The sequence below is a fragment of the Sciurus carolinensis genome, chromosome 15 (assembly GCF_902686445.1).
Source record: "Sciurus carolinensis chromosome 15, mSciCar1.2, whole genome shotgun sequence".
Classification (NCBI taxonomy): domain Eukaryota; kingdom Metazoa; phylum Chordata; class Mammalia; order Rodentia; family Sciuridae; genus Sciurus; species Sciurus carolinensis.
The window spans coordinates 80,616,860-80,631,160 of record NC_062227.1 but is presented as its reverse complement, the minus strand read 5'-3'; the positions used below and the strand labels follow the sequence as shown (position 1 = coordinate 80,631,160).

At 58.1% G+C, this 14,301-nt stretch overlaps 1 protein-coding gene across 4 annotated transcripts in view; it reads left to right on the top strand.

Annotated features, from left to right (window-relative positions):
• Mbp (myelin basic protein) overlaps nt 1-13,936 on the top strand; it is a 111,713-nt gene extending 97,777 nt beyond the window's left edge. For 2 of the 4 annotated variants that reach the window (XM_047526259.1, XM_047526260.1), the window contains 5 exons: nt 2,706-2,810; nt 4,099-4,134; nt 4,476-4,508; nt 7,691-7,813; nt 12,436-13,936. In XM_047526259.1, the coding sequence (XP_047382215.1) occupies nt 2,706-2,810; nt 4,099-4,134; nt 4,476-4,508; nt 7,691-7,813; nt 12,436-12,480 (342 nt within the window). In that variant the 3' untranslated portion in view covers nt 12,481-13,936. The remainder of the gene's footprint in view (nt 1-2,705; nt 2,811-4,098; nt 4,135-4,475; nt 4,509-7,690; nt 7,814-12,435) is intronic. The other 2 variants (XM_047526261.1, XM_047526262.1) reach the window with 2 other exon arrangements.
• The last annotated feature ends 365 nt before the right edge of the window (nt 13,937-14,301 follow it).

Here is a 14,301-nt window from a genome sequence, read left to right as displayed (position 1 = left end):
GATGGCAGCTACACAAGGTGGCTGGGCCTCCGCATAGCTTCACGGCATTTTCCCAGTGTTATCACAAGGTGAGGGACTTAAAGGTGGACTCCAGATCTGACACCCAACAGGTAGACATGGTATGAGACACCAAGGCAGAGTCAGCTTGAGCTGATTCAGGGTTGTGTTAGCAACAATCTCAGGCCACAGGATAGGATCTAAGCAGTAGTAACTTCACCTGGTAGACAGATTAGACACCTGCAGGTGCTTCTCTGGAGCAACCATTTCAACAGTCTCCTGACTCCGTCGTTATGACTCTTCATTCTGCACCCGTTGGAGGAAGGATTGCAATGCTGGTTGTGGGCTGACCTCAGCTGGTCAGCAAGCCCAGCCCTGGTAGGAGATAGACAACCCAGGAGAACCAGAGGCACAGTTCTTGGACTAAGAACCTGGTGTCAACATGTTCTTCTGCCCTGTGGTGACATCATCAGGTTCAAAGGCCCAGAGCATCTGCCTCTGAGGGGACAAGCAAGTCCCCCATACAGAAGCTCTAGTGAACAAAGCCTTGGTAAACGTCAGGCCTGGCAGAGGTGAAACTGCACATGGTGGAGAGCACAGGCTGCATGCCTTCCCTCTGCCGTGAAAGGCAGACAGGACACCGGAAACAGGGACACTGAACAGCAAGAAGCTCCAGAGAAGGAAGCACAGTTGAGTGGCCTCACAGGGTTCAACTCTTGGGAGATCCAGGAACAGTCCTGGATGGTTCTTTCACTCACTCACTGGTCCCCAAACCCTCGGCGGGCCTGGGTGCTTTGCTCCTGCTGTGTTTGCAGAGCGTGGTCCACACCCACCCTGGTGGTCGGTCAGGAGTAAGTGGGTCCAGCACAAGGCCTCAAGGACAACGAGAGTGCTCCACTCCTGTTGTGCTGGCAGCCTGGGGGGCAGACAGATCGCAGGTACCCTTGCAGTGCTCTGTGACTCTGGAGCAGAGGTGAGGGAGAAGTCCTGTGCCAAGCCAGCCAGAGAGCGGCAGCAAGGCCCACAGTGGGGGGGGGTGGGCTCTGGGCCTGGGGAGGCCCCCAGGTGAGGTCTCCCTCCTCCGGAGCACACCTGCCCATGTGAACAGAGAGGCTCGGCCGGGGCGTCCTCCTGGGAAGAGGTGGCTGGGTAGGTGCAGGCGAGGAGAGGGGAGAGCCTTTTGTAAAGGCTGTGGATGGAGCTCACCCTGAGCAGGCCACTGAACCCGCGTGAAGGGAAGGGCCTGGCCCTACACGTGCTCCAGAAAGCCGCTGCCCACAGTGTGAAGCACGGCCGGCGGGGAGAGAGTCAGGAGGAGAAATCAGTTAGGAGTCGGTGACTCGAGGCTCAGCCTGCAGGGCACTTGGGGCCCCCTGAAGGGTGAAGCAGGGAGCTTTGTTTCCATGCCGATGGTGGCAGTGGGTAGCACGACATCAAGAAATACGTCGAGGAAAACTCACCTGAGCAAACAGGGCGGCAGATCAAGAAAAGCATCAAGGCACAGGCGTGGATGACGACCACGTCCGGGCTTAGTCACAGGTATTAGCTAGTCTGTGCCCTGGAAAGGCAGCACTCCCGCCAAGGTCCCTTGTCCCTCTAAAGACAATCATCGCCCGTTGAGTCAAGCCCAGCAGATGTGGTATCGTAAGCTCCAGAGATGCACCTTTAGACATTTTAGTGGCAAAACTGTCTTTGAAGGCCAAGGGTCCTCCCAACACATGCCCTGAGGAACCAGATCCAGGGGTGCACCTCCATGAGTCGCAGCTCCCTGACTCGCTTTGGCAGAATTCTCCGCCATCTGGGGCAAGGCCAGGCGCCCGACCAGAGCTCCTCCGGCCTCTAGGACCTTCCTGCATAACTCCTGCCCCAGCTGCAGGCTTCCCTCAGCACTGCGAAGAGGTCCCAGTGGGTCTGGGGGTGACCTCCGAGGGAGAGGGAGAGATCAGCAATGCTGAGTTTGCACTCTCCCAAGTCCTTCCTTCGGTTTTCTAAGAGTCGAAGGCTCTGTAGGTGAACTGCTTTTCCACGGAAACCCGCCGGGTAAGACCCTGGCCCTGTGGTAGCCCTTGGCATGCCGTGGGTCCGTGCATGGGCTGCTGGAGAGCCGAGGGGGAGGCTCTGGGCAGTGGTTTCTGTGCAGTCTGCTCCTGCTCATCGTGAGCCCAGCCTGGCGCTCACCCGCGCAGCTAGTTGCTCTTCACTTCCTTCTTACTCAAGATGTGGAAGTGGTCTCCCCACATTGGGCAGACCCAGTACCGTGGTGGCAGGAGACATTCTGGGAAACAGAGGCTGGCCTGTGTTGCCAGCGGCCTCGAAGCTGGCGAGGCTTTCTCTTTGGCTGTGAGCGGTTGTCTGTGCGGCGTTCCCAAGATTTTTCCTTTATCCAGACAGAAGCCTGGAGGTGATTAGTATTTTCACCTGCCCTGTTCTAGGTGGCCTTGCCTTTAAATTACTGTCACTTCTGCTCGGTCAGCTCCTGGCTTCAGGAGAGCCCGGCTCTAAGTCAGGCTGGAGACGTGCACCAGTGAGTCGCAGCCGGTCGCAGGACCAAACGCCCTGCCCTCACCACCAGACCTGCCTCGGGCTTCCTATCGCAGGTCCTTAGTCAAAAAAAGAAAAAAAATCCTGATCCAAAAGGAGCAGAGGTCCAACCTTCCTGCGGCCTGGACGCTGGCGGGACCCCCTGAGCGCTGCCCTCTCTCTTCCAGGACTCGCACGCGGCCAGGACTGCCCACTACGGCTCCCTGCCCCAGAAGTCTCAGCACGGCCGGCCCCAAGACGAAAACCCTGTAGTCCAGTTCTTCAAGAACATCGTAAGTGAGGCGCGGGCCCAGGTGGGGGTCGTGGGGACCACAAGCTGGGGAGTCCACCCACGGCTGGCGCGTGGCCTTCATGGGCGTGCTGGCCTCGGTCTCTCAGGCCTCAGCGGCAACTTGCCACAGGATCCCAAGTTCCAAACAGCGCCTCTAAACCACACGGCCCCTTACAGAACTGTGCTCTACCGAGGAGTGCGCTTCTCTTGAGAGGAGGCCCAAACTTTGCAGAACCATGCAGCAGCACCAGGCTCAGTGGTGGCCTGGGTCAGGGAGATAGAGGCGGGAAGAGGGAGCACAGGGGGGTGTCCGCTCCAGAGGGGAGAGCAGGGGACAGACGCTCCTCCAAGCCCAGCATGTGCTACTCCACAAACCTTGAACTATTTAGTTAATAGTAATGTATCAGTATTTGTTCCTCAGCAGTAACAGACCTGCCATGTCAATAGCAGAAACCGTGCAGTGTTTGGTAGCTCTCCACAGGTATATGGGAAATGAACGGTTTCTGCGCAATTTTTCCATAAATCTAAAACTGTTCTACAAAATGAAGTTCATTAAAAAACAAGAAATGGGCATGGTGGTGCACACCTGTAATCCCAGTGGCTTGGGAGGCAGAAGCAGGAGGATTGCAAGTTCAAGGCCAGTTTCAGCAACTTAGCAAGACCCTGTCTCAGAATTAAAAAATAATAATAATAATAAAGACTGGGGATACTGAAAATAAAATAGAAATATTAAATGTTATATAATATAAATAATGAAAATTAAAAATGCCCAGTGGTTAAGTGCCCCTGGGTTCAATACCCAGTGCCAAAAGTTTAAAAATAAATAAAAATAGAATCAAGTACAAAATGGTGGGCTTCCAATGGTGACAGCCTGGTGCAGCGGACATTTCAAGGCAAGACTCTGGTAAGCAACTTCAGGAGCCACAGGCCAGGGGCTTTTCCTGCTGAGCCCCAACTGTTTCAGGGTGCTTTGCCTGCAGCCTCCCCCACCCGAGGGTGGTGGTGAGTGTCACAGGGACAGGATGACTGGCTCCAGCAGGAGACCTTCTCACCCTCCCGCCCCTCCCCAGAGCTGGGAGGCCCTCACAGCCTGGAGCACTGGTAGACTCTGGGCTCCTGTGTTTCTCACTCAGCTGAGAATCCAAGTGGGCACGGGTAGCAGGCAGCTGGCCGGTGACCCACTAGGTGTGAGCCACTCTCTGTAGACATGAGCTGGTCCCCTCAGGGAGAGGGGGCTGCCCGGAGGGAGGGCGGCTCCCACAGCCCACCCTTCCCTGTGTGTCTTCCAGGTGACACCTCGCACACCACCTCCGTCACAAGGAAAGGTAAGAGCTGGGGTGCTCCGTCCGCAGAGCTTCCCTGAAACTCCAGCCTGATCCGCAGCAGCGTTGGGCGCAGGGCTATTCAAACGCACTCCAAAGCCTTGGCCATGGGGCTCCCCAGTGGGAGTGGGCAGATCCAGGGCATGTGCTTCCTGTCACCAAGCAGACAAGCCCAGCAGAGGCCCCGCCCTTCCCCTGAGCGGGAACCGCAACCTCTGCTGGGACGGAGCTCGGGCTGGACCCGTTCTCACCTCAGGGCCAGGCGCTCCGATCACATTCCTCGTTCATTAAAGTGCTCTTCCCCACAACGGCCATGTCATTGTTTCCTTCTCTTCCTCACACAGGGCAGAGGACTGTCCCTCAGCAGATTCAGCTGGGTAGGTGACCCCGGCATTCCCTTCGGCTTCTCCCTCCGGGTCTGCACAGCCTGACCTTTGTGTTCCCTTCTCTTTCAGTTGCTTAACAGTCCCGCCTTTTCTTCCTGTGCAGACCGATTGGCACACAGCAGCTAACGGTGGCTTCCTCCTGGGGCTGCGGGTGAGGCAGGTCTTCCCTCTCAGCCCGTGAGACCCTGCTGCTCCGGTGCCGGGACCCAGGCACTGGAAGGCCCGGTACCTCTTCTCCGGAAGGGCTCCTGGCAGAGCTGACTGGGCTCCCCCCAGGGCAGCACCATGCTGGAGAGTTTCCAATTTCCGTCCAAAACAACTGGTGGGGAACAAAGTCTCAGAAGGTCGAATGTGGAACCATGGTTGACCTTTAATCCCAAAAGTTGAAAATCTGTTAAGGAAAATGGTGCAGCGGAGGAAAACTAAATGATGCTAATTTGGGTCATTTAATTTATGATAACCCCACTAACCTATGAGGTTTTGTGGTTTTGTGTGTGTGTGTTTCAGTGAAAACTAAAAATTACATATTAAGTCATCCAGGAAAAACTCCTTAGGAATTTTATACTTTTTAATACCAAGAGCAAAGTTTCCATGAAGATTTAAAGTGGTTCTTTGGTTCAGTTTCCAGGAAGTAGTAAATTTAGTGTCTGATACAACTTAGGATTCCTACCAATCTACCCTATCCGATCTTATTGACTTCACTTACTAGCAAATATTAGACACATTTGGTTCTTACTTCGAAAAATTATAATTTTCAGAATAAAATGAAGGAGTAACCACCCACCCGTTGGGGGACTGTGTCTGTCTGGGGAACCAAATGATCCTCCACCTAGCAGAGAGCCCACCTGTACGCTCAGTCAATAAGCATCACAGCAACGAACGAATGAGTCTTTAACCACATTGAGGAGGAAGAACAGGAAGAAAGACTCAAAGCAGCCCGAGGGGCGGCAGGGAAGAGTGGCTGAGAGAAAGCAGCAGGTTCTCAACACCCCGGTGCCAGCTCCTCTCCCACCACAGGAAGAGCGGGGACCTTGCTGGAACCTGTGCACAGATGCCTCGGCCTGCAGAGCAGGCGGCTCTCAGGAGGGAGAGGGCCGAGGACTCGCGCCTGGCTGATTAATTCTGATTTTCTGTGCCAGCAGGAGAGGAAGACGAAGTTGAAGAGTGAACTCACCGAGCTGTAGCTCTGCCTCACCTGCCTCTTACCTTTCTAGGCACGCACTGCAGGGGCCACGCCAAGCACACTGGAGGGGCGACACGGCGGGACGGCCCCTTTCTTCCAGCTGGTCAGAGGTGTTGGCCCGGCTGGAGTCGGGGGAGTTTCTCTGTTTTCTGGAGCTGGGGGACATCCCCTGGCTGGTGTGGGCTATGCTCTGCTGTCTGCTTCCTGACAGATTCTAGCTTCCCCAAAGATGAGAGTGAGCAAGAATCTGAAAAGAGGAAACGTCGAGCTGGTTGCTAACCCGAAGGCCAATCTCTGACTCAGTGCCCGGAAGCCCTTTATTTCTGGAGAGAGAGAGGCGTTAGCGTTTGCTGGGAAGCCAGGGGTTCCCTCGCTCAATGGCGTCTGTCCGTTCAGCGCGGCACCTCCTAACTGTCCCCGTCCCTGTGTGCCGTCATGGAGTCCACGTGTCTGTGGAAACTTCAGGGGTGCGAGGTCAGAGCTGGCTTGCCTCCAGCATGTGGTGCTTGGACCTGCTGTGCCCGTCCCGTTCCCAACCCCGCCTGATAATGTGACCACAGTGTCGCCTGAGTAGCCCCGGGAGTTCCGGCAGGCAGGCTGAATGAAAGGTGTTGGAGAAGCAGCGGGGGGAAATCGCCTGAAGAGAGGACCCTGGGTCCAGCTTCAGTGCTGTCCAAACCCAGGAGCTGGCCTTGAAGAGCCTGGAACCTTCTGGATCCCATCCTCCAGGCCCCCCAAACGAAGGGTTCCCAGGTCCTTCCTGCCCTGAGGCACTTTCGCAACTTGAAAAGGGACAGTAGCCTGAAGCCACGGGCTCCAGGCAGAGTCCAGAGATGGCTGATCTTGAGAGTCTCCAGGAAGGGTCGGGTCTCCATTCTCGTTGACAAAGCAAGGGGCAAAAGCTTGGACCTGCCCTGAAGTAGGCCTGTGCGGCCAGCGGCCAAGCTCCCAGTGTGCGTCTGTGGGCACAGGCTCTCACCTGGGCGGCCAGCATGCCCACGTCCAACCTCCTTGCAGTGCTCACTGGGCCACGGGCCCTTGTCTGGTCGTCAGTGGATCAGAAAGCAACCCAGTCCTGGAACACAACTATGCTCACACCTTCAGTGATCTCTTGCCACTGCTACTTCCCTGAAGTGAGAGGCAGGCTGTGGGGCCTTGGTGGCCAGGGTGGGGGCGTCCGGTTCTGCTTGGTGGTCACCCCTGTAATGGCAGGAACCTGGGGAAGAAATTTTACTAACCCGGCATAGATGAGGAGACTGAAGCTCAGAAAGGTTTCAACACTGGCCTGAGGTCACCCAGCTAGGAAGTGAGGTAGGTGAGCCCTCACCCATCTCGTGGGTGCAGCTTGCCTCCCTGCCCTCTGCCAGCAGCCAGGGCGCTGACTGAGCCCCCGCCTGGGCCATAGTATGGCGAGCAGAGCCGACTCTTGACTCCTTGGGAGAGGTTCCTCTGCACCAGAGACTGGGGAGTGCGTCTTCACACTCTGGAAAAGGGATGAACCTCAGCACTTCACGGTGCAAGGACTCCCGATCCTCCGATGCCTAGACCCCATGCAGGTGTGAACAGTGTCCAGACCGTGGGAACAGTCAGAGCGGAGCCGAGGACGGGACAGTGCACTCTCTTCCTGAGGTCTGCACCCGGCGGAGCTGCCACAGGGCCCTCCCTCTGCACCCTGTAGGCTGGGACTCTTGCCCCCCTGCATTGGGTGCTTACTGTCTTCTCGGGAGGACCCCTAGTACGGAGGAAAGCAGCTGCCACACTGTGGCTCTGGTCTGTAAATCCTGTGCATGGGCCTCAGACCCAAGGCCGGCCAGGCCAGAGCCCTGTCTGATGGACTTGGGGACGGCACCTCTCCTACCCCCCGTTCTTAGCTCGGGCCGACCTGCAGCTCCCCAACGACTCGCCGATTCCACCTGGTGGCATGGGTCCTCCTCTGGTGGGCCCTGGTGGCAGCTGCGAGTGGACACTGAGCTCTGGTCTTTTCTTGCAGGGGGCCGAGGGGCAGAAGCCAGGATTTGGCTATGGAGGCAGAGCTTCCGACTATAAATCGGCTCACAAGGGATTCAAGGGGGCCCACGACGCCCAGGGCACGCTTTCCAAAATCTTTAAGCTGGTAACGTAACCTTCCTTCCCTCGGGAAACGCTGGGGCCTCTCCACTGGGAGGCTGGGGCCTCAAGCTCGGCACTGTGTTCACAGTGCCCCTTCCCTGGACCCTGAGAGGGGCTCCAGGCCACACCATGGCCCAGCACAGAGGCCAGGGGTCAGAAAGAGCCTCAGCGAAAAGACAGGTAACTGTCTTTGGCCAAAGGGTCATGGCCACTCCAACACCACCACAGGGGGCCTCCACTGCCCTCTCTTCCCAGAGCTCGGGGCACAGGCCCGGGTGGACCAGTGCCCTGTGCCTTGCCTCCTGGGATCCCGGGAATCGCTTTGGAGTGAGCCTGCTTAGAAGGCCACACGTCGGTTCAAGACACAGGCTTTCCTGAGGCCTCCCTGTGAGCCAAGCACCGAGCCAGGATGTCGCTAGGGCAGCTGAGCTCAGGTCCCAACTGAGGGCCCAGCTGGGGCCAGGGGACAGCTGTGCCTGGGAGCGGCTGGTGGGGGCCGCAGAGCAAGAGCAGGATTCAGCACACAGGGGAAAGATGACTGAAGCCCCACCAGGAAGGGCTGTGGTGAAACAGGCACAGGGCCCACGGGGGCCAGGGGCTCATGCCAGCCCACTGTCCCTTAGCCTGTGGTCCTGGCCCCTGACCTCTGAGACTTGGTTTCCTCATCCACCAAACGGGTGACATCATACTCACCTCAGCACCGTCGTGAAAGTCAGCAAAGTGCAGGCGACGTGGCTGGAGGGCCTGTGGCTCCGCTGTGGACACTGACTGCAGCTGTCAGGTGCCCCCAGAGTGCCGCTCTAGTAAAGCCCAGGCCGAGCGCAGACCTGCCGCACGGACCTCGTGGGAGGGAAGACAGGGCAGCTGTGGCCTGGGGAAGCGTCCCTCAGGGCTCTCTCCTTGGGCTGTGGAGGTCCCTGTCAGAGAGCCTAGAGGGTGGGGTCCTTCCTGGGGGACAGTGGGACTGCACTCCAGTCCAGCCTTTGTCCTGAGCTGAGTCCCAAGTTGCCCAGTAACTCCATGTCCCCAGAGGCCTGCATGCAGGATGCATGTGGACAGCCCTGGCCTGGCCGCCACACCAACAGGCAGTGCCAGGGCCCAGGCCGACAGTCAGGCTGCTCAGGGGCAGGCGCTGGCCTTGCCCACCCTGACGGGGAGACAGCCTCACTGCCCCTCCTCCAGGGCCGCCCTCGGCCTCTACCAGTCCAGACGACGAGCTGACCTGCGGGGACCCTGCCTCTGCCACCTCAGCCACACTTCAGTTCCAGGTCAGGCCTCAGGTGTGGAGAGGCTGTGTCTGGCCTCTGTCCCTCCAGGCCCTTCCCTGGCCTGGGGAAGTCACAGTAACATCCAGACCCTCCAGACACAGAAGGTCAGAGGGCCTCCTGGGGCATAGGAAGTGTCCTAGTAACAGGGTCTCAACTGCCTGGAGGCCAGACGCTGATCTGCGGAAAGGGATAACCCAAGACCACCACTGTCCTGAGACAGCAGCCACAGGAGGAACCCACTGACCTGTGCTTCTGGGGCTGGTGAGCTGGTCTTGAGCCACCCCAGCTGGCCAGGGGCTGGGACCCAGGCTGCATGCATCCATGGACAGGGAGAGGCGGCCAGGTGTGACCCCCCTAGGATGCTCAGGGAAAGCATCAGCCGAGGGGCTGGGAGCCGGGACGCCTTTGGGAGCAGTGCAGGCTGAAACAGCGCCTGGCAGAGGAGCGTGCGGTGGGGTACCCGACGTGTGCAGAGCGAGTGAGGCCAGGCCAGGCAGGAAGCAGGCACAGAGCGTGCTGGAGAGCAGGCCACAGTGCCAACAGGGCGCCCCAGAGGACCCCACAGCAGAGACCTGAGGAGGGCAGGGGCAGGAGGTGGCAACAGGTGCCATGTGGCTTGACCGTGACCTCGAATGGGGCACCAGGGGCTCTAGGGACTGAGCCACAGGTGTGAACTGAATTTTAATGTGAAATGACAGTCAAGAGTGTCTGACTGAGACTAGCAAGAATGGTGGCTGGATTTGGAGTTCTCTGGCTGGATGGCGGGAGGCGGCCTTGGGGTCTGTGCAGCTGCACAGCCAGGCCATGGCCATGGAGTGGAGGTTCCAGCGACACTGCCACCATGGGTGCCTTTGGGGGCTGGGTGAGATCAAGGACCTCGGGGGCAGCCGTGGGGCAGGTCCCACGCTGACCTGGCCTGTCGCTGTCACAATGCGCGTTGTCTAAATCGATGGTCCCACTTACTTCTCCGTGGGGAATTCGGCCTGAGCTGCCATTTCTCTTACTCTCAAGCCAAATGAGGCAATCGCAGGAGCTGGTATTTAATAATCACCATGACGATTATCCACAGGCCCTCCACGTGGGCTTCTCCAGCCCAAAGCCATGCAGGAAGGAAGACAGACCTCATCAGTTATGGCAGGAAGGCTAAGCCCACGATGCCACTGTGCCCTGAGGAAGCCAGGCCTTGAATTCCTCCTTCCGTCTTTCTTGGTCAAAGACTAGCATTCCCGCAGGATTCTCTGGAAACAGGCCAGGTCGGGATGGCGGGAGGGACAGGCCAGCACCCTGTTCTTGCTCCCGACGACGGCACTCTCACCGGTCCTCACCTGCATGTCGGGGCCCGTCTGACTGGCTCCCGGGTCCTTCCTCCACCTGCAGCTTTTCCACTCTCCTCGGGTGTGGCGAGCGTGGGGAAGCGGGGTGTTCACGAGAACTGAGCGCGGCCTGGTGCGGCTGTCCTGGTGCATCTGCTGGGCTCGCGCTGGCAGCTCGGCCTAACAGGGGTTCTCTGTGTGTCCCTGCTGAGATCTAGGAGCTTGGACAAGGGACCCGCACTGGCCCTTGTCCCTGCGATATAGTCTAAGGTGAATCAAGTAAAAAAAATGACATCCCAAACATTCAAGCAAGACAGCCGTTCTGATGTGCTTTGCCTGAGCTTCAGATGTTGTGATAAGAGGGTGCCAGGCAGCCACTCCCGGGAGTGACCTTGGTGCCCAGTCAGGAGGACACCCTTCCTGAACCCCCTCAACACCCGGCTCGCACCCAGACCCCCAGGTCACAGGGCGTGGGGGCACCCGAGGGCACAGCAGTCGCCCCAGGCAGCTCCTGCCCACCAGCGCAGAAGGGGCGGGCACACTCGGGCTGGTGACGCCACCCACCTCGAGACTCCACCTGGAAGACCTGGTTCTTCTCCTCAGGGACAGGTGCAGGGACCCCCTGGTTCCTGCCGGTTGGGACCACCCCAGAGCAGAGCGTCCCTGTGGGTCTACCATGCCTGTGTGCCGGTGACACAAGAGTGTGAGATGTGTGCTTTTCTAAAGAGGTTCAAAGCGCTCCTCAAATTCTTTTTGAGAGCAGCGAAAAATCATTAAACTTCTATGTAGTTCAAGGGAGATTTTAATGTATCAAATGTAAGTAGATTTCAGTTCGTATGGTTGTGATTAAATTCTGCGACACCAATGCGCCTCAGGCCTGGGAGGCAGGATGAGCCATCGCAGAGCGGAGAGTGTCACTGCGGAAGTCTCGGGATGCGGAGGCTGCGGGCAGCAGGCCTGGTGGGGTTGGGCACTCACCGTCTCTTTCCTACACTCCTGGGCCTGAGCAGCAAGGGCTCCGGCATGGCTGCTCCAAGTCTCCAGGCAGCAGGCGGAAGCCGACTCCTGAGGTCTCGGGAGGCAGGACTTCCCTAAGCCTTCTGCCTGTGAAAACAGAACTCAGACAAGTTGTTCGGCGCGGTCCCGTCAGAACGCAGAAAGCCGAGCCGCGGCCCCGTCCTGGCCTCTTGGCTCTGCTGGCACACCCCTGGCTCCGTGTGACTTGCCGGGCACCGTGGGGACAGACGGGATGTGCTGTCTCCAGTGCTGGCCCACCCCTGGCAAACAGCATGCTTCTTGAGCCCTTTGCTTCCGGGACAAACAAAATCTTTGAGAGATCAATGTTTCAAACCCAGTCCAAGATGGAAAAGGGAGAGCCAGAGAGAAAGCGCAAGGTCTGCGTGGAATTTGAATAACTTAAAACACACACACACAAAGCAGTGCAGACCCTGTCTGTCCAAACGACTCGGAGTCAGGACCCAGTGTCCCTTCCGCAGCACCCGCGCGGCCGGCAGGCTGTGTCGCTGCCCGCCTGGGCTCCCTCTCAGTCCGGTTGCAGCGTTTTCTTCAAATTGCACGTGTTGTGAGGCTCATGGGGCCTGCCGGTCACAGCACAGAGATGTCCTCTGCCGTGACCTGCCTTGGTGTGGCAGGAGGGCCACGAGGAGCCACAGCCATGCTGGCGTTTCTGGGCACACAGGAAGTCCGCACCGTGGTCTTTCCAGAAATGTGGTCGTCCCCGCTGTTCTCAGTCTCCCTCAGTCACCTGGATCCCCAGGCTGAGGAAATAAGGTGCCCGTTCAAAGCTGAACGCTGGCCGGACAGAAGCGGCCGACACCGCCGGTGCTGGGGAGCCAAGGCCGCGCTCTTCTCCACGGCGCTGAGCTCTCCGCCAGCACTGGCTGAAGGAGGGCGAGCGGGCTGGATGATCCTCTCCAGCACAGGGTGCAGTGAGAGCCCCGAGTGGCTTGTGACCAGGTGACCCAGCCATGGGTCGGTGGTGGGGCCGCAGGCTCGCCCTAACTCCTGTCTCTTCCTTTTCCCAGGGAGGAAGAGACAGCCGCTCCGGATCTCCCATGGCCAGACGCTGAAGCCCCGCCTCCTGTCCAGAACCCGCCCTCAGCTTCTTCACATAACTGCCTTAAACTTAATTCCCTTCGCGTGGACTAGCTAGTTAGAGCAGACGACCCTCCCTAACCCCTGCAGCTGTGCCAGCGAAGGCTGCGCACGGCACCCTAGGGCAATTTCTGGCCGATAGTCAAATGCAAAAAATGTAAACAAAAAAGGTCAAAACTGTCACTTTTCATTTGAAGATTGAGCTTCCTCAGGGCCTTTGGTGCGCTGCACGTGGCCCTGATGCACAGGGGTCTGGTCTTCGTAGGTCCAAGGCCCCTGGCGTCCCCCCAGTTTGCCCCGCCTCCCCCCTGGACTTTCTTTTTGCCGGGACAGGGCTGCCCCTTGAAGCTTTGGCTGGCAGGCACTGCCGTGGAGATGCCTCGCTGCGGAGCCAGAGAACGTGGGCGGGGACTGTGTGATCCAGCTTCCTTGGTTTTCTTTCCCGTCCTTCTCTCACCTCCTAAAGCACACTTTATTTTTCCTAACAGGATTAGACAGTCCAGGAGTGGCTTACTACACGTGGGAGCTTTTGGTACGTGAACGCAGGCTGGGCAGCTGTGAGAGACCAGTGTGGGGCGGCACAGAGAGGGGGCGCCTCCGGGGACCCCCACACCCCACCTGCAGAATCCGAGCGTGGCAGAGGGAGGGAAGGAGGCACACGGGCTGGGCGATGGCCCCAGGCAGGAAACGGCAACCTGGGGAGTCAGGCACGGAGACCTCCTGCACGTGGCCTCTGGAGCGGCCACTGTGAAGAAGCCGCTTCCTGCCCAGAGCCCAGGAGAGTCCAGGAGACGGCGCGTCTCAGAGAGGGATCAGGAGTTCTCTGGGTGGCCTTGCAGAGTCACTCCGGTCCCTGGCATTGGGTGTGACCAGCGTGGCTCGCACTGGCAGTGTCCATTGGCACACTAACCCGCAGTGAGCGTATAACCTCCCCCTTCAGTCCCGTCCTAGAAACCACTGAACGACTTAGCAGCAAGCCCATTCCTGAGCCACTAACCCAGACACGGGCTGGCCTGGCCGCCCTTCGGGAGGGTCCGCTCTGTGTGCCTCCCCGACCCTGCCCTGCAGACTCACCTCTCGATGGAGCTTGTCCTCAGAGACCTTCCCGAGTCCCACGCTGGTGCCATCTGCATACCACGGGATGAGGAATAGTGCAAGGCCAACATGTATCTGTAGATCCCCGTCTAACCCTGAATGCCTAGTGTGGTCCAGCGTAATGCCTACTAATACATAGCCTCAGCCGTGAGGGGCCAGAGGAAAAGCAGCAGATTCCAGAAACACACCCGCCCATTGTTCACAAGAGGGCTCGCCTCTCCCGGCAGTGTGGGCGTGATCTCCACTCCTGGCTTCGCCCACACAGCAGGTGCTGCGGAGATGGGTCCTCGGGGACCTCACTGTTCTTGAATATTGAAATAAAATAATGAACTTGCAGCCATCTTTGCCCGGTGTCTCGTTCAGTGTGGAGCCTCGTACTCCACTCAGGAGCGCTCAGTGCAGGGCACAGTCCCAGCCACTGACTCCCCATCCACAGTTGGATGGTCAGATGCCACACCTCAACAACCAGAGGGCAATGCCAGCTCTCGGGAAAGGGATCTTAACTGCTCTGAAGAGGAGGTCAAAGTTGACCTACATCTTGCTGTTTTGCTAGTGTCAGAACCTGTCAATGTGAACTGAGGAATCCTGGAAAACTTACTTTTTATCACATACGGTTTCCCTGGCAGTGGGAAAATGTTTCCTAGGCAGCATTAAGGGATTTTTTTTTTTTTTTTTTTTTTTTTTTTTTTTGCTTACAATTG